General features: G+C 42.4%; 1 protein-coding gene across 1 annotated transcript in view; it reads left to right on the top strand.

Annotated features, from left to right (window-relative positions):
• Positions 1-6,831: 6,831 nt before the first annotated feature.
• ASB4 (ankyrin repeat and SOCS box containing 4) overlaps positions 6,832-18,841 on the top strand; it is a 67,667-nt gene continuing 55,657 nt past the window's right edge. The window contains exon 1 of the mRNA XM_077490754.1: positions 6,832-7,116. Within this exon, the coding sequence (XP_077346880.1) occupies positions 6,926-7,116 (191 nt within the window). The 5' untranslated portion in view covers positions 6,832-6,925. The remainder of the gene's footprint in view (positions 7,117-18,841) is intronic.

Below are 18,841 nucleotides of genomic sequence, written 5' to 3'. Positions count from 1 at the left end.
AATGAAAAAAGACCGAAAACTTTGCAAATAAATTTTATTTTACAAATAAGTCATTTTTCTTCATGCATTTGGGTCAAAACAATATTGCTACATTTCTTTGGTAAAAAATAACCCCAATCAGTGTATAATATTTTGTTATAGAGTAGAACTATGGTATATCTCTATACATAAAAATTGATCAATCCTGATGTACTAGGTCCTATCTCATTTCTTAAAGTGGTGTTCCACACAAAAAACAAAAAACAAAAAAAACTTAAAATTCCTAAAAAATAAAAACATTTGGGATTTTTTTTTAACTCACCTTTAAATGTCTGTTGCTAGGCGGTCCCTCGTAGTCTGCCTCCTTCAGTGTCTGGGCTCCTAACGTCACTTCCCCTCGGTGCAGGAAGGGCTCAGCACCGCCCCCTCCCTCCTGTCAGTCATCTGGGACATGTGACAGGTCTGAGATGACTGCGTGGCCAATCACGGGGCACGGCGCTGCTTGCGCATGCGCAGTGGGTGCCCGGCTGTGAAGCCACAGCTGGGTGCCCACAGTTGCATTGCTGGCACCGATTATTAAAAGTCAGCAGCTGCAGTATTTGTAGCTGCTGACTTTTAATTCTTTTTTTTTTTAAGGGGAACTCCTCTTTAAGGCCCTGAAATGCCAGTACAGTACAACACCCCCTCCCCATATTACCCCTTTTTTGGAAAGTAGACAGTCTGAGGCATGGTGAATATTTTGAAATTGTAGTTTAAAATTTTTTTTTTTTTTTATATGTACATTTTTTTTTTATCATTTTTTTTACATGCGGCAACCACAGTAGTGCAGTGTTACCATAGTGACACTGTACTTCTCTGGGGAGGCGTTCAGGTTTTTTTTTTTTTTTGACGCTATGATTGCTGATAACAGCGATGATGACGGTTATGCCCAAAAAACACGGTCGGAAATTCGATCGTATGTGGGCTCAATCAGACTTTTTCCGTCGGACATTCTGACGGAAAAAGTTTGAGATCTGGATATAAAATTTTCCGACAACAAAATCCAATCGGACTTTTTCCGATTGTGTGTAGAGACTTCCGATGCACAAAGTGCCACGCATTCTCAGAAAAAATTTGGAGACGAAAGCTATTGGCTACTGGCCTCTACGTAGTCCCGTCGTACGTGTAGGACATCACCTCGTTCCCGAACGATTGGATTTTCCGACAACTTTGTGTGACCGTGTGTATGCAAGACAAGTTTTCGGCCAAAATCCGTCAGAAAAAATCAGACGGATTTTGTTGTCGGAATGTCCGACCGTGTGTACGGAACATTAGACCCCTTTTACACTGAGGCAGTTTTCTGGTGTTTTAGAGCTAGAAATAGCCTCCTATTCTCTGCAACAGGTGCTTTCACACCCGGCGGTGCGCTTGCAGGACACTAGAAAAAGTCCTGCAAACAGCATCTTTGAGGCAGTTTGGGAGCGCTCCCAAAACGCCCCTGCCACTGCAATGAGATGGCAGCGCTTCTGAATCGCCTCAAAAGCACTTCGGAAGCGACACAACGCAGGAGTTTTTAACCTCTTCTTTGGGGTTAAAAGCGCCCCGCTATCTGCAGAAATGTGTGCAAGAAGACTGATGTGCTCACATGGACTCCTATGTTGCCAAAAGGAAGACACTTCTAGTAGAGTCTGTTAAAAGCCATTCCACCACTCCCTCTCCTCCTCAGTGTCCTCTGGGAACTGTAGTGTAAGGGTCCATGGGTCCCATTCTATGATTGATGTCCTGGACTTCAATTGCCATGATCCTCAGCGTTCTGTATAGACGTGCATAGGTTTTCCTGACTATAGCTCCTCCCCTAATGGCTGGGGTGGGTGTAGCACAACTTAACATCCAGCATAACAGTAAAAAGTGAAAGTAAAAACTGACTGTAAAGAAGACAGTGTCTCCTTCTCCATGTTTCTGTAGTTAAGCACTTGGGTACATCGTAAGTAGAATAATGCAAGCAGATGGCATGAGAGCAGGATGTTGATAAGCTTTCAGTCCTGTTTGTATACTGGGAGTGATAGCATTGCAGCATGGACTGTGTGTTCAAGACTTATCAGAATCAAATAGTTCATTTGGAATGTTGGATCAGGTTACTGTGTAGAAATGTTAGTTTATATATCTGCAGGGTGTGAATGTTTTGTCTGGACTGATGACCATGTTACAGTATCATAAAATAATAAAACTAATGCAACAGTAATGAAAGCTTAAAGTGTGTTTATCCAAAGATCTAAACATTCAGGCTTAGTCTTCAATGCATTTTTATAAAAATGTGTGTAAAGAGAGAGAGGACCGGAGCGGGACGGACCACAGGGAAGGATAGAGGAGGGCCGGGCATGACCGTGTGTCTAGTGACACACGAAGGGGTGGGATTTAGAAGGGAGAGGCGGGGCCGAAGGAAGGGGAGCGGCCATTTAAATAAAGGGGGCGGAGCCGGGAATGGGCAGCGCGGAAGGAGGAAGACACGAGGAAGCAGTTTTTTCCCACCCACCCTCCCTTTATAGGTTGTTGTTACTGTAGGCTGTGTTAATGTTTGTTTGTCATTGCAGGTTCGGGAGCAAGGGTCGTCATGACAGCTGGGGTTGGCGGTAGTTATTTATTGGTCAGTGACGGTAGCAGTTATAGAGGTGGAAAAAGTGGGTGGGGGGCTCGTCTGTAGATGGCCCCTCCGGTGTGTACATCAAAAGTTTTGATGAATACTGGTGTTGTTGCACTGCGGGAACGGTGGTTGTCTCCGAGCGGTACAGCTGGAGGCCTATGAGGTTATGGAAAAAGTCCCGCAGTGCCCCCCTGGGTGTATATATAGATATATACGAATATATATATTTATAGGTATATGGGAAGAAGGAGTTTAGCTCTGTCACTGACCAATCAATCTGGTGAAACATGTTGTTTCTTGGTTATATATGTTATTTAAGGGTATTTATTATTAAAGTAATTTGGAGTTTTATTTTGGTTGGTTTAATAAAGACTGTTGTGGCCAGTTTACTCCACGAGAACTGTGTGGTCTATTATTAAGGGAAAAGGGGTAGGAGTAAAGGGGCTATTTCAGCTGAGTGTATATCTGGGCTACACGGGTCATGTAAAAAAAGACAAGATTTATGTAAACTGTCTTAAAACCACTTTCGGATCACCGCACGACGATGTATTGTTGGCTAGCTGCTGCCATAACCCCGGTATCCTCTTTAGCTGGTGGTCCGGTTTGCGATAAGAATGGCCTCTGCGGCGGCGGCTTCGCTGCAATATCACTTTTATCTGTGGCGGGAGAGGGCCCCCCCCCCTCTGCGCTCCAGTGCCCTTCGCCGCTTACCAGAGCCGTTGGGAGGCAATCAGATCTTCACCTTGGCTGGGCATGGAGACAAGCGAAGGGAAGATCGCCCCAATCCATAACAATGCAGGGCGGAAGCGACGTCAAAACGTCACTTCCGCCCATAGTTCTTATTTTTTAAATAACTTATTTTTTTTTTTTTTTGCATTTAAGTGTAAATATGATATCTGAGGTCTTTTTGACCCCAGATCTCATATTTAAGAGGTCCTGTTATGCTTTTTTCTATTACAAGGGATGTTTACATTCCTTGTAATAGGAATAAAAGTGACACAATTTTTTTTTTTAAACAGTGTAAAATAAAAGTTAAAATAAATAAGAACATTTTTTTTTAAACGCGCCCCGTTCCGCCGAGCTTGTGTGCAGAAGCGAACGCATACGTGAGTAGCACCTGCATATGAAAACGCTGTTCAAACCACACATGTGAGGTATCGCCCCGATTGGTAGAGCGAGAGTAATAATTATAGCCCTAGACCTCCTCTGTAACTTAAAACATGCAAACTGTAGAATTTTTTAAACGTCGCCTATGGAGATTTTTAAGGGTAAAAGCTTGTCACCATTCCACGAGCGGGCGCAATTTTGAAGTGTGACATATTGGGTATCAATTTACTCGGCATAACATTATCTTTCACAATATAAAAAAAAAAAAATGGGCTAACTTTACTGTTGTCTTATTTTTTAATTCAAAAAAGTTAATTTTTTCCAAAAAAAGTGCGCTTGTAAGACCGCTGCACAAATACAGTATGACAGAAAGTATTGCAACGACCGCCATTTTATTCTCTAGGGTGTTAGAAAAAAATGTTTGGGGGTTCTAAGTAATTTTCTAGCAAAAAAACCTGGTTTTAACTTGTAAACAACAAATCTCAAAAAGAGGTTCTGTGCTTAAAGAGGAGGGCCGGTTTAAAAAAAAAAATGTAAAAGTCAGCAGCTGCAAACACTGTAGCTGCTGACTTTTAATAAGCACACTTACCTGTCCAGGGCGCCCGCCCTCGGCTGACCCGTCCCTCGGCTCTCGGGTCCCGGGGCCGCCCTTTTGGCTAAGGGAAACAGGCAGTGGAGCCTTGCGGCTTCACTGCCCGTTTCCTAATGCGCATGCGCGAGTCGCGCAGCGCTCTGTGAATGGGGCAACTGTGTGTCCTAGAACACAGCGCGACCCATTACCCAGAAGACGCCGCACGGAGGAGAGAAGACAGAAGATTCCCCGCGGAGGAGGAAGAGGCAGATTAGGACGATGTGCCTAGCAACAGGCATTTCTGGTAAGTTAAAAAAAAAAACGTTTTCATTTTTTTTCAGATTTTTTTTCTAATTTTTAATGTATTTTTTTTCAGGGTGGCCCTCAACTTTAAGTGGTTAAAAACTGAACTCCATGCAAACAGCTAAATACATAGTTGAGTTGTTTTACCTGCAAAAGGATGCAGAGCAAAGCTAAGTCGGAGACTTGATTTTACTTTACTTCTGCCAAGCAAAAAAAAAAAAATGGCCACCTCCCCACCCCTAACCTGTGGCTGGTCAATAAATGGGGAGCGGAAGACCTAGGCTCCTGAAGAAACATTTTTGAATAAGGGTAACATGTAGAGCTGAGCCCAACCACGACACACCGCCTCTTCTAAAATGACATTACTACATCAAATTCTTCGAGAGTGACCTTTGGGTTTCTCATTACTAAGTATTCCAATTTTTTATGATACATAGGTGGTGTAATCTCGACCCCTGAGACAGAAGGTCTGGTCTGGATGAGGAGTGCTGGTGATGCGACTTGGAAGAGTCGCTCCCTCTGTGAGAGCTGTGATGCTGTTCTGACCTTGAAGGGCTGAAATAGGAACAAGGAAAGAAACCACAAGAAACAAGACATCAGGAAAAAAGATAACAGACCAGATACACACCCCCCTAACCACCGGACCCTCAGGTGGAAAGACAACATTCAAAATACCTTTTATGAGAGGGCTGGCCACAGACAGGCGGCAGAGAATCCATGTCCTCAGCGATATCCATACACGCTGAAAAGATGACAAGGGATCAGTGCAAGGGACAGGGAAGGGATAACTCACCTGTCCCAGAATGCCACTTACCAGTAGTTGCAACACAGAGGCAAGGGGAAGTCACCGCAATAGCCCGCAACCATTCCCAAGGCTTGCAGACTAATTCCCCAGTTTAAATAGCCCACCCCTGTGATGTCACCGCTGCGCCCGTGCGCATGTGCGAATAGCGTCATTTTGCCGCTATTGTGCATGCGCGAAACCAGGCCTCGATCTCGTACTGCACTCGCAAATGCGCAGTACGGCCGAGAAAGCAAAACCTGAAGTGAAACGGCGGCTGGAACGCAGGAAGAACCAGCCGCCATGCCTGCACAGGAAACAAACAGAAAAGACATGAACAGATAAGGAAAATAACACAAACTGCAGCCATGAAGAACAATAGAACCTCTCACCACTCCCACCATTATCGATCACCAGGCCGAAGGTAAGATAAGATGACACCGGACTTTTCAGGGGGCAAAACAGGCCACCTGCTAATAGCTGGCTATCTGACCGGTGCGCAGCCTGCCTGCCGGTGGCCAGGACACGGGCTTCTTCTCAGCGCCTCTTCCGCTGCCCACTCCATACCCTGCTAATAGCTAGGGCTTAGCGGAGTAATGCGACTTTCCAGACCTAGAGTCGCAGATCGGCCAACCTCGATCATGGGAATGACAGATCTTCAGGTAGAAAGACCACCTCTGGGTCCTTCGGAGGAGGGCAAAAAAAGAACACGCCAGGGGCAGGGAGCAAAGATTTATGGTGGTAGTGTCCTATAGGGTAGAGTAGTGGAGGCGGGATTTAACCCACACATTGCTGCCATGGAGTCTGTCAGGAAATGCATATTGGCAGGAAGTTGTTATATTATTATGAGGGAAGGGGGGAGGGGGGTTTACCTGTTCTCATGTATAGTTGAAATGTTCTTAATATATGCAGATCTTGTTATTCGATTTGTAATAAAACATACAATTTTAAAAAGCAAGTTTAGTTTATTTACTCAATAAGCGGTACTTTTATTTTAAGTGTAATACTTTTATATATACTGCATTTCACCTTCCCAGTGTAAAAAAAACTACTTTCAATTTGTAACACTACTCAAAAAAACAAAACATTTATTTCTCATGGCTTCAAAATTGCAAGAAATGTTTCATCTGTACAATAAATGTATTTCTTTTATCCTCTATCCATAATAAAAAATGTCACTTAAATGGTTGTGGTTGCAGCCAGCCCTGGACAGGCAGATCATCCTTTTCTGCTTATCTGAGTTACGTTCCACATTCTCTCCTCAGGATTTATTATAGTCCAGTCGACATTTAGTCGCAAAATCCTCAGATAATAGATCCATATTATTGGTCGACTGAGAAGCCCTTTATTGATATTGTTGACAGGCCGATAGTTCAGTGTCATCTATAATTAGTTCCTCTGAGATTGCAGGCTGTGTATAAATAGATGGTGTAGCCATGGCTAGACGATAGAATTACCCAAAGTCAGTCTTGAAATTGTCAGTGACTTAGCATTCAACACAGAGAGGACGTCATGCCCGTGCATTAAATCTGACTGTGATTGCATACATCGGCAGCAGGCAGATATGGATCCAGATGGTGGGAAGAAGTACCCTCGGTACCTCTCCAACAAGAGACTGAAAGAAAGTTTCCTGAAGGCTCTGCAGTCAAATGACTACGTAGCTGTGGAAAATATGCTCAATGAAGACAACATAGACATGGACACAGTGTTTGAAGTGGAAGATGAGAAACTTATTTTGGCTTCTTACAAAGCAGGTATACATTAACACAGTAATGTTATCTTGCAGCACTGAGTTCAATCCTAAGGTCCTGGGCTCAAACCCAGGGGCCCATAAAGAGACAATGTCAGCTAGGCCATGCAGGGCAAAGTGACAGCATCTCCACATAGAAGTCACCCCAACCCTCTAAGCCCTTGTACACACGGTCGGAGTCTCCGTCTGAATGTTTCCTATCGGAGCGTTTTGTCGGATATCCCGGCTGTGTGTGGTCTGCATCGGACTGTTTCCGTCGGAATATCCAACGGACCAACTTTTCCAACTTGCCGGAAATATTTTCCGACAAAATGCTCCTATCGGGCATGCTCAGATCAAATTCCTAGACCAAAGCTATTGGCTACTAGCCTGAACGTAATCCCGTTGTAACGAAATAACGTCATCACGTTATGTACAATCGGATTTTCCGACAACTTAGTCTGACCGTGTGTATGCAACATCACTTCCAGACCTCGTCCGGAATTAATCTGTCGGAATAACTCCAACGGATTTGGTTGTCGGAATAACTCCGACGGATTTGGTTGTCGGAATAACTCCGACGGATTTGGTTGTCGGAATCTCCGACCGTGTGTACAAGGGCTTATGCTCACCTTGCCTGTTCTCACCACTTTTGCTTATTCTGCCACAGATAGTACTGAAATAAGTGGTTTCGGTGATCCTGGGGGGGAGGGTATCATCACTCCATAGATTATGTGCCAGAGTTCAAGCATAGTAATTGGCTGCAAGGCCTGTCAAAGGGGTGCAGGATCCATATCTGGAAATGCTTGGTAGGGTCAGGGGTGGCCATTGCAGAGACACTGCATGAGCAAGGTGTCTCTTTTAAGCGGTAGTAAACCGCATCCAAGGAAAAAAAAAATTGGGCACCCGGGCAGTTTAAGTCATAATGTTCATCAGACTTATAGCGTCCTGCTGTCACCGCTGTCACCGCTGTCACAGCTGAAGGAACTTCCATCTTCACCCGTCTTCTTTAAAGGTTTGCGGGCTTCGGCTATCTGATTGCCCGAGCCAGCGATGATGTCCCACCCATGCAGTTTACGGCATGGCTCTGAAGGAACATTGCCGGTGACATCACCAGCTGCATCTAAACCAAATATTTCCTAAACAGTGCATGTTTCGGAGATGTTTACTGTACCTATAGGCAAGCCTTATTGTAGGCTTGCCTATAGGCATACCTCCCAACTTTTTGAGATGGGAATGAGGGACAACTATCAGTATACAGGCAGAGGACACACATCCTGTCACGCCTTCTTAAACGGGAATTGTACAGAAAAAAAAAGATTGGTTAAATCCACAAGTGCTTTTTTACCACTACTATTCCTTTATATTGGCTTTTGGAATTTACAAATGCAGCAATTTAGAAATCAGATGAAAGGTCTAGTGCTGGAAAACACTTTTTGATAGATAAAAAGTAAATTTTATATACATCTAAATAGATCAGACCAAAATGAGGGACAAATTAAGTGGAATGAGGGACAGAGGGACATTGCTCCAAATCAGGGACAGTTGGGAGCTATGCTATAGGTAAAAAGCATACATGGGAGTTTACTCCCCAAGGAATTCCCCACGAACAGTGCAGTTAAAATACACCCATGTGAACTGTCTAATCTTCCAGTATTTACAATTCTGTCTGGCCACTTTGTTCACCTCTAACAAATAACACAGCCAGGAGGGTAACACCAAATTCTCTGTTAGGCCCCATTCACACCTCAGCATTTTGTAGCTCGAAGCTCCAAAACGCTGGAGGAAAATAAAATCTATTATTCTTTATGGAGATAATTCACATCTCCACTCCAAGTAGCCTGAAGCCAAATGCCTGAAGCTTAAAAAAGTTCTGGAGCTTCTTTTGTAGCTCCAATCAGCCAGATTGGTGTGTTTTTTTAAAGGGGTTGTAAAGACTCATAGTTGTTTCACCTTAATGCACCTATTCATTCTATGCATTAAGGTGAAAACCCTTCTATGCTGCAGCTCCACCCAAAGCCCCCCCCCCCCTTTTTCTTACCTGAACCCGATTGTTCCAGCAATGTGCACGAGCCCAGCAGCTCCAGCCGATGTCTCGGGTCCTCATTGGATAGATTGATGGCAGCGAGAGCTATTGGCTCCTGCTTCTCTGTCAATGGACGCATCACAGAGACTCGTGAGCGCACCCACTCTGGTGCCCCCAGGGAAAGTGGCTCCCTGTGGGGGCACCCGATGAAGAGGAGGAGCCAGGAGCGCTGCCGGGGCACCCCAGAAAAAGAGGATCGGGACGCTCTATGCAAAACCCTTGCACAGAGCAGGTAAGAATAGACATGTTTGTTATTTAACCACTAGCTGACCAGCTCACGCAGATATAATGCGGCAGGTCGACTCTCCTACACAAATCAACATACCTGTACGTCGGTCCGTGCAGGGAGCGTGCCCGCTGTCCACCGGCGACTCGCAATTGCGGTGAGGAGAGGTGGAACGGGGAACTGCCTGTAAACAAGGTGATTCCCCTGTTCTGCCTAGTGACATGTCGGAGATCTTCTGTTCCCAGTGATCTTGAACAGTGATCTCTGTCCTGTTCCTGGCAATCCACCCCCCTACAGTTAGAACGCGCTGGGGGAACACACTTAACCCCTTGATCACTCCCCTAGTGTTAGCCTCTTCCCTGCCAGTGTAATTTTTACATTGATCAGTGCCTTTTTTTAGCACTGATCAATGTAATAATGTCACTGTTCCCCAAAAAGTGTAATTTGGGGTCAGATTTATCCACCGCAATGTCGCAGTACTGCTAAAAATCACAGATCACCGCCATTAGCAGTAAAAACAATCATTTAAAAATTAAAGCCCCTAAAACTATTCCGTAGTTTGTAGATGCGATAACTTTTGCACACACCAATCAATATTATGATTTATTTTTTACCAAAAATATGTAGACGAATATATATTGGCCTAAACTGAGGAAGAAATTAGTTTTTTTAATATTTTTTTTTTGGATATGTATTATAGCAGAAAGTAAAAAAAAAAAAAAATGTTTTAAATTGTTGGTCTTTTTTTGTCTATAGAGCAAAAAATAAAAACCACAGAGGTGATCAAATATGACCAAAAGAAAGCTCTATTTGTGGGTAAAAAAAGGACATCAATTTTGTTTGGGTACAGCATCACATGACCACGCAATTGTCAGTTAAAGCAACGCAGTGCCGTATAGCAAAAAATGGCCTGGTCATTAAGGGTTCAAATCCTTCCGGGACTGAAGTGGTTAAAAAAAAAACCTTTACAATCATTTTAAGCGTTAAACGCATGCAAATGCTTAATTTGCATGTATCAGTGTTTTAGTATGATTTTTCTGCTCAAATGCAATAATTAAATAAAAATAAATATTAATATATAATAAATACATAAAATACATAAATAATAATAATCATAAATAAATAAAAAATGAATACTATTAAAATTAAATGAATTTAAAAAAAACTAACCCCCAACCACTAAACCTAATATTAACCCCTAATCCTAACCCTAACAAATCAAATAAATGAACCCCTATAACTTTAAACCCCAACCTCTTCCAAAAAAAAAAGTTAACAAATACATAAATAATAAGAAATAAATAAAAGTGGATAAAAAGCAAGAAAACATACCAACAAATGATGAAACATTTTTCTCAAAAAATATGCCAAATGCTGTACAAAAAAAAAAACGCCCATACAAACTCCTGAAAAAACACCCAAAAAAGCGCGAATGCAGCTTTATAGTTAAGAAATACTGTGGTACCACTGCTCCACCCCCTGCCTGTTGCGGCCGTTGCCTGGACAATGAAAGGGAAGCAACACACCAAAACGTCATGAACTCTGCTCCCTCCTCCAATCAGTAATTTTCCTGCCAGCGTATACTGTATACATGCAACAAAGACTGATTGGCTCCTAGTGCATACCTTCCCTTTCTCAGTCTTAATGCTGCTTTGTAGGGTGTGACTGAGTTATAATGAACACAGATTCAGGCACTTATATTAGCTGTATGTAGATTTTTTTTTATTTATTTAATTTGATTTAAATTTAACTTTTTTTGTTTTTGTTTTTTTGTTTTTATACAAAAACTGTGTTTTATTTTGTTTTAATATCTACCTGGAGTTCAGCTTTAAAAAAATAAAAATAAAAATTAAAATGGCCCTGCTTGGAGGCCAGTGCTGGGATCCTTGGTTCAATGGCCATCATAGCATTATTACATCTGCATATTTATGCTGTCCCCTTTTTTACTTTGGTTTTCCCTTATATTTGAGAAGCATATTTGCTCCGCTGACCTGTGGTCTATACATAGTTAGCTCCACTGGGATGGGAAGGAATTAATATGGTTTGTAAACTGCTGCTGAATAGGTCACGGTCATATAAGAGCACTGTTGCATTGGACCGAGGCAGAACTGAATATGCGTTTGCTATGGGTAGAGTTGTACTGGTGATGTGCCAAGGTTGGATGTCAGAGATTTATTATGGTAGGATGACTCGGCACTCACACCACGTATTATATAATGCAGACCATTGTTATTATACATGAAGCTTTGCCAGCTATTGCATCAGCTGCTAACACTGAAAAAATACTCAACAAGCTCACACCACACAAACAAATGTAATATAATGATACAACTTTTTATATATATACATACAATGTTGTATATGCATTATTCATGTATTTTTTTGAAGATTATCCTTATACATTCACCAGCCACTTTATTAGCTACACCTTGCTAGTACCGGGTTGGACCCCCTTTTGCCTTCATTCTTCGTGGCGTAGACTCAACAAGACATTGGAAACGTCCCTCAGAGATTTTGCTCCATAGTGACATGATAGCATCACGCAGGTTCTGCAGATTTGTCGGCTGCACATCCGTGATGCGAATTTCCTATTCCACCACATGCCAAAGGGGCTCTATAGGATGAGATGTGGTAAGTGTGGAGGCCATTGGAGAACAGTGACCTCATTGTCCAGTGGTGAGATGATTGGAGCTTTGTGACATGGTGCATTATCCTGCTGGAAGGAGCCATCAGAAGATGGGGACACTGTAGCCATAAAGGGATGGGCATGGTCAGCAACAATACTCAGGTAGGCCTTGGCGGTTAAACGATGCTCAATTGGTACTAAGGGGCCCAAAGTGTGCCAAGAAAATATCCCCCCCACACCATTACACCACCAGCAGCCTTAACCGTTGATACAAGGCAGGATGGATCCATGCTTTCATGTTTACACCAAATTCTGACCCGACCATCTGAATGTCACAGCTGAACTCAAGACTCATCAGACCAGGCAATGTTTTCCCAATCTTCTATTGTCCAATATTGGTGATCCTGTGCAAATTGTAGCCTCAGTTTCCAGTTCTTAGTTGACAGAAGTGGCACCCGGTGTGGTCTTCTGCTGCTGTAGCCCATCTGCTTCAAGGATCGATGTGTTTTGCATTCAGAGATTGTATTCTGCATATCTTGGTTGTAACGAGAGGTTATTTGTGTTACTGTTGCCTTTCTATCATCTGGAACCAGTCTGCCCATTCTCCTCTGACCTCTGACATAAACAAGGCATTTTCCTCCACACAACTGCCACTCACTGGATATTTTATCTTTTTCAGACTGTTCTCTGTACACCTTAGAGATGGTTGTGTGTGAAAATCCCAGTAGATCAGCAGTTTTTGAAATACTCAGACCAGCCCATCTGGCACCAACAACCATGCCACGTTCAAAGTCACTTAAATCCCCTTTCTTTCCAATTCAGATGTTCGGTTTTAACTTCTGCAAATCGTCTTCACCACATCTAGATGCCTAAATGCATTGAGTTGCTGCCATGTGATTCCCTGACTAGCAATTTGTGTTACCAAACAATTGAACAGGTATACCTAATAAAGTGGCCGGTGAGTGTAGATTTTTTTCAAGGAAAAACACATTATCAAAAAGTTTGGCATGCCTTTTAATAGCCGTTTATTTAAATGGGCAGCCAATGAACCACAGCATACCTGGAATTAGACCTGCACTTATTTGTCTGAGTCCATACACTACACAGAGCAGTGTGTTACTGTGCGTCGAAATGTTCTGCAAGGCTGCTGCATTGGTTTAGCACACCGAGGTGTAATTATTTAACATTTTTTTTATTTTACTTTTTTTTATTTTTAAAGAGTACGGTAACTTATCTTGTTGAGAAAAACACACTCCCCTCTGGGTGATCTGTGTGCATTACAAGGATTTTAACAAACTTTGTTGCAGATTCCCACCTTTTGTTATTCTGAAGAAATACCCATTCGTTTCTCTGTGTCCATGTGCCAAGTGAATCTCTATGGGGGTGATTTTATCATTATCTTTTTTTTTATTTATTTTTTTATCTTTTTTATTAGTTTCTTGCTGAAATAAATGTACAACTGTAACCCACACAGGAGCGAGACCAAAAGGTCTCCAGGCAAAAAACAACATACATAACATAAGTCAAAAAAGCTTAAGAAAGAATACTACTAAACTACTTCCTCGGTGAGGAGAGTGGGGTCTGCTCAGGTGTATCTAGGCTCAAACATTAGTGACCAGGACACAAGGTGAATTAGCCACTTGCTGCCCGCCCTATAGCAGAAACACGGCGGCATAGTAGTTTCAAAATCCTGACCGGGCATCATATGACGTGATCAGGATTTTGAGCCGCTGCGCGCCCCCGCGGCGATCGTTGTTGCGGGGTGTCAGTCTTTTTTTTATTATTCTTTATTTATCTCAAATTTTTTATATATACTATTTTCCCAACAAAGAGTGTATAAAACATTTTACAAAAAAGAGAAAAAGAAAAACCTTATTACACCTAAATACAAACATTTCTTAATTTCTTTATAACTTATAACTATACCATCCAAACGTTAAATACCCCTCTGCCTTCACCCGCCCCCCCCCCCCCTTGCCTTGCAGATTACTTATGGGTACCATGGTTGTATCTATTATTTCTGGCCGGGTATTAGTTTTTCCCATCCTCCTATTTTTCTCTTTTTTTTTTTTTTTCCCCTTTTTCTTCCCCTTCTCCCCCTTTTTCCTTCTCCCCTTCGCCCTTTCTTTCCCTTATATTTATTGTGTAATTTCCTCTACATATCTCCAAGAGTTTTTAAATTCTTCCCATGGAGTCCATTTATCTAGGCCTCCCACTTCTGCTGTTAGATCTTCGTCCCCTTCCTTATAGTATTCAATTTTTTGTATTTAATTTACATGAAAAATCCATTCCGATATTTTAGGACTTTCGGTCTCTCTCCATTTTTTTGGGATTAAATTCTTGGCAGTATCTAGAAGAATGGGGATTAACGAGGTTTTGTATAGCTTTATGGGTTCATCTGTCCCATGAAATAGAATCGTCCAAGGATCTTCTCTTATTTCCTTTTTAGTTACAATCTTTATTATCTCTATGATCTTCCTCCAATATTTTTTAATAATGGGACAGTCCCACCAAATATGGGCCATAGTCCCAGTTTTTTTACACCCACGCCAGCAATCCGCAGATTGCGCTGCCACAAATTTGGCCGTTTTGTCAGGAGTAGCGTACCACCTTGATAAACATTTGTAATTTGTCTCTATCAGCTTATTATCTACTACCCCGGTGTGAGTTAATTTGAATATCTGCTTACGAGTTTGAGTGCTACATTGTGACCCCAAGTCCTTTTCCCACTTTTCGATGTATGGCGGGGCCTCCCGCTCGTCTCCCTCTGAGAGAATCTTATATATTCGAGTTATATTTTTTTTCGATTTTTCTCTCAGGCATAACCGCTCTAGAGGTCTCAGATCCTCTTCACTTCGAATTGGCTGAGGGAGATTTGAGATAAAGTGACTTAACTGGAGGAACCGCCATGCATCGATCTTCATAAGTTCAGTGTCTACGCTCAGTGCTTGAAATGGAATTAATCTACCATTAACTAATATGTCTTTTAATTGTGCATTTCCTTTTATTATCCAGTTGCCCCCTACTTCCTGTTTTCCCGGTGTGAAGTAATCGTTTTCCTTGAGAAAAATCAACGGTGAATTATACCCCCAATTATTTTGTGAGTGTGTGCGATCCCATATCTTAAATGCTAAACGTGTTATCTCGTGTGCGTCGGATCCTATTGTCCTATACTGTGGAGGGTTCCAAATTATACGTCCTAAAAGTGCTTGACTCATTACCTTTTCTAAACTCACCCATCTCTTTTCATTCACCTCTTTCGCCCATTCCACTACTCGTGACAAAACTACCGCATTGTAGTATCTTTTTAGATCCGGGGCTGCCAGTCCCCCTTGTCTTTTCCCCCTGCTTAATACCGCCCAGCTAATTCTCGGCTTTTTAAATTGCCATATATATTTAGAGATTATATTTTTCAGTGTTCTGAAGTAGGCCTGAGAGAGCGGGATGGGCAACATTTGAAACTTATATATAATCTTTGGGACCAGAAACATTTTGACCGCGTTAATCCGTCCTAACCAGGAGAGGGGACATGTTGAGATTTTTTTTATTTCTCTTTTAATTTCATCAAGTAATGGGATATAATTATTCATGTATATTTTCCTGATCGTATTCGTGAGGTAAACACCCAAATATTTAATTTCCTTACGCCAGGGAAAGCGGAATTCTGCCTGGAGTTTCTCCTCTTCCTGGATGCTAATATTAACATTCAAGACTTCGGACTTGCTGAGGTTTATTTTCAAATTCGATATTTTGCCGAATTTTTCCAAAGTCCCCAGCAAGTTCGGAATCGTAATCCTAGGATTGGTAATAAAAAAGAGCACATCGTCCGCATAGGCTGCGAGTTTGTGTTCATCCCTTCCCATCTCAATCCCCTTTATGTCCTGGTTGTTTCGGATAGCGGCCAGTAATGGTTCCAAAGATAAAGCAAAAAGGAGCGGGGATAACGGGCACCCCTGTCTGGTGCCGTTTCCCATTTGAAATTGAGCAGAGGATTCACCGTTAATCTTTACCGAGGCCTGCGGATGATTATAAAGTACTTGGATCCATTGGATCATTCTCGGTCCCACACCCATTACTTCTAACGTTTCTATCATGAGTCCCCAGTCTACCCTGTCAAATGCTTTCTCCGCATCTATAGACAGGAATAGACCTGGGGTCCCACTATTTTTTAGGGCCTGGAGGAGGAGCAATGCCCTTACTCCATTATCCCTCCCTTCTCTTTCGGGAATAAACCCGACCTGGTCTGGATGCACTAGTTCATTCATCTTTTCCTTCAATCTAGACGCCAATATTTTTGCGAATAGTTTTGTATCAGCATTCAATAGTGCTATCGGCCTATAACTGGAGCAGAGCAAATGATCCTTTCCCTCCTTTGGTAATACCGTGATGGTGGCCTGTAAGGCCTCTGCATTCATTTCGTATTTTGTACCTAAACCGTTCATGTATTTACATAATCTGGGGACTAATATCTCCTTAAATTTTTTATAGTAAAAAGTTGTGTACCCGTCGGGTCCCGGACTTTTACCCGATGCCGTCTCCTTTAACGCTTTATGAATTTCCTCTTCTGTGATAGGTCTATCTATATTATCTCTATCACTTTCTTGTAAATGCGGTAGTTTGGGGTCGTACAAAAACTCTTTAATAATTTCCTCATCCCCTTTACCTCGCCCCCCTTTTTGGCCTACGTTATATAGAGCTTCATAATATTGCCTGAATACCCCCGCAATTTCCTTGGTAGTATGGACCATCTTCCCATTCTTGTCCTGAATTTTATCAATAAAGTTAGTCTCCCTCTTCCCTTTTAGCTGTCTCGCTAGATGTTTACCTGTTTTATTTTTCCCATAGTATCTCTCTCTGGCTCTTCCCTCACATGCCCTCCTTGCTTCCTGATCCATCAAGTCCTTAAGTTCCTCTCTCGTGTTGATCAGTAGATGATATGGTTCCTGCTTTTGACCCTTATGTTTTTTATGCTCTTGCTCTAATCTATAAACTTCTTTTATCAGATTCTCCCTTTTCTCTATTCTATCTTTTTTCTTTTTTGCTCCTATGGAGATGAGGATACCCCTGATGTATGCTTTATGTCCTTCCCATAGGGAGGCACCCGAAATTTCCCCTATATTATTCATCAAGAAGTAAAATTCTATTTCTTTCCGGATTATCTCTACAGTTTCTTTATCCTGTAAAAAATTTTCATTTAATCTCCATGTAAAAGGTTTTCTATGAATTCCGGGTATCCTCATCTTCATTATCACTGGGGAGTGATCTGACAGCGACACTATTCCTATCCTTGTTTCAGAGACTTCTTCTAGCAGCCTGTGATCCACCAATATGTAGTCCAGCCTGGAGTGTGTCCCGTGCACGGGGGAGAAAAAGGTATAATCTTTTATTTTTTCATGTTGGATCCTCCAAGCATCCATCATTTGGTGTTGTTTCAGGCGATGCTTAATTATTTTCAGATTCCTCTCATTCGACCCCCTTGCACGGGACGTGCTGTCCATGGCCGGATCCATACAAAAATTTAAGTCCCCTGCCAATATTACATCTCCTGATTTAAAGTCTGCTAGTCTCCGTAGTATTTGTTTCAAGTATCCAACTGGATTTTTATTTGGACAGTATACATTTGCGAGCGTAAACACCCTGTTTCCTAGTTCTCCCTTAAGGAACAAATATCGACCCTCAGGATCAGTCAGCCTATCAAGCAATGTAAATCTTGTATGTTTCTCAAATCCAATCGCCACTCCCTTCGCCCTCCTTATTGGGGAGTCCCCATAGAACCAGATCGGGAACCTATCTGAATATAAATTAGTATTCGTATCCTGGGTTAGATGGGTCTCCTGCAAGAATACCACTTCTGCACTATATTGCTGCAGTTCCTTTAAAACTTTATACCTTTTATTAGGAGAATTTAATCCTTTTACATTGTATGACAAAAACTTTACCTCAGTCATCCAAGGTTGTCTGATGGCCTATTTATTCTGTAAATTTTTACCCTACCCATAATTTTCCCTTTTTTTTCTTTCCCCCCTTCTGCAAGGCTTTTCTTTTCCCACCTAACCCCCCTCCCCACCCACCCCTCCTCACCCCCCCCTCCCCACCCACTGGCCCAATCCTGGCCTTTACTTGTCATTGGGGGGCACAGCTCCCCTCTGCAAGCAATACCTACTAGGGTGTAACTCCAACTGCGACCCTCCACTTCTGTATCCCTTCTCCCCCCACCCCTTGGGAGAAGGATTCCCCCTATACAAACAAGGAGTGGTGGAGCCCGGATCAGCCCATCCGATCCTTCCTCCTGTCAATCCCCCCCCTGCCCTTGTCTCCCCGGGCTTTCCCTCCCCCCCCCCTCCCCAACCCGAAAAACCAAAAAAAAAAAAAAAAAGGAAGACCATTTCAAACCAGAGCCATAGCAAAAAAAAAAAAAAAAAAAAAAACAACCATCGCCCTCCACCCCCACCCCCTTATTGAATAGAGTCCCTTCACATTAAATTTCACGTGGATCTCGAGGGATCTTGGGAGGTGGAATTCCCAGTTTATTACAAAAATCTTCTAGTTCATCTAGGAACTTTAGCTTGATAGTCGTTCCCTCTCTCTGGACTAACAGGGCTGTCGGGAACCCCCATTTGTACTTTATGTTTGCGCTTCTCAACTGTTCCAATAGGGGTTTTAGTTGTCTTCTCCGTGCCAGGGTTCCTGAAGAGAGATCTGTGAAAACTTGCAGTATTGTACCCTCATATTGTATTGGAGACGGTCCTCTTAGTCTGCTCCATATCTTGGCTTTATCCTCATAGAGGTGAAATTTTATGATCACATCTCTTG

This window comes from Lithobates pipiens, unplaced genomic scaffold (assembly GCF_037356315.1).
Source record: "Lithobates pipiens isolate NorthernLeopardFrog02 unplaced genomic scaffold, aLitPip1_a1.2 Scaffold_19, whole genome shotgun sequence".
Classification (NCBI taxonomy): Eukaryota; Metazoa; Chordata; class Amphibia; order Anura; family Ranidae; genus Lithobates; species Lithobates pipiens.
This window is presented reverse-complemented; position numbering and strand designations above follow the sequence as displayed.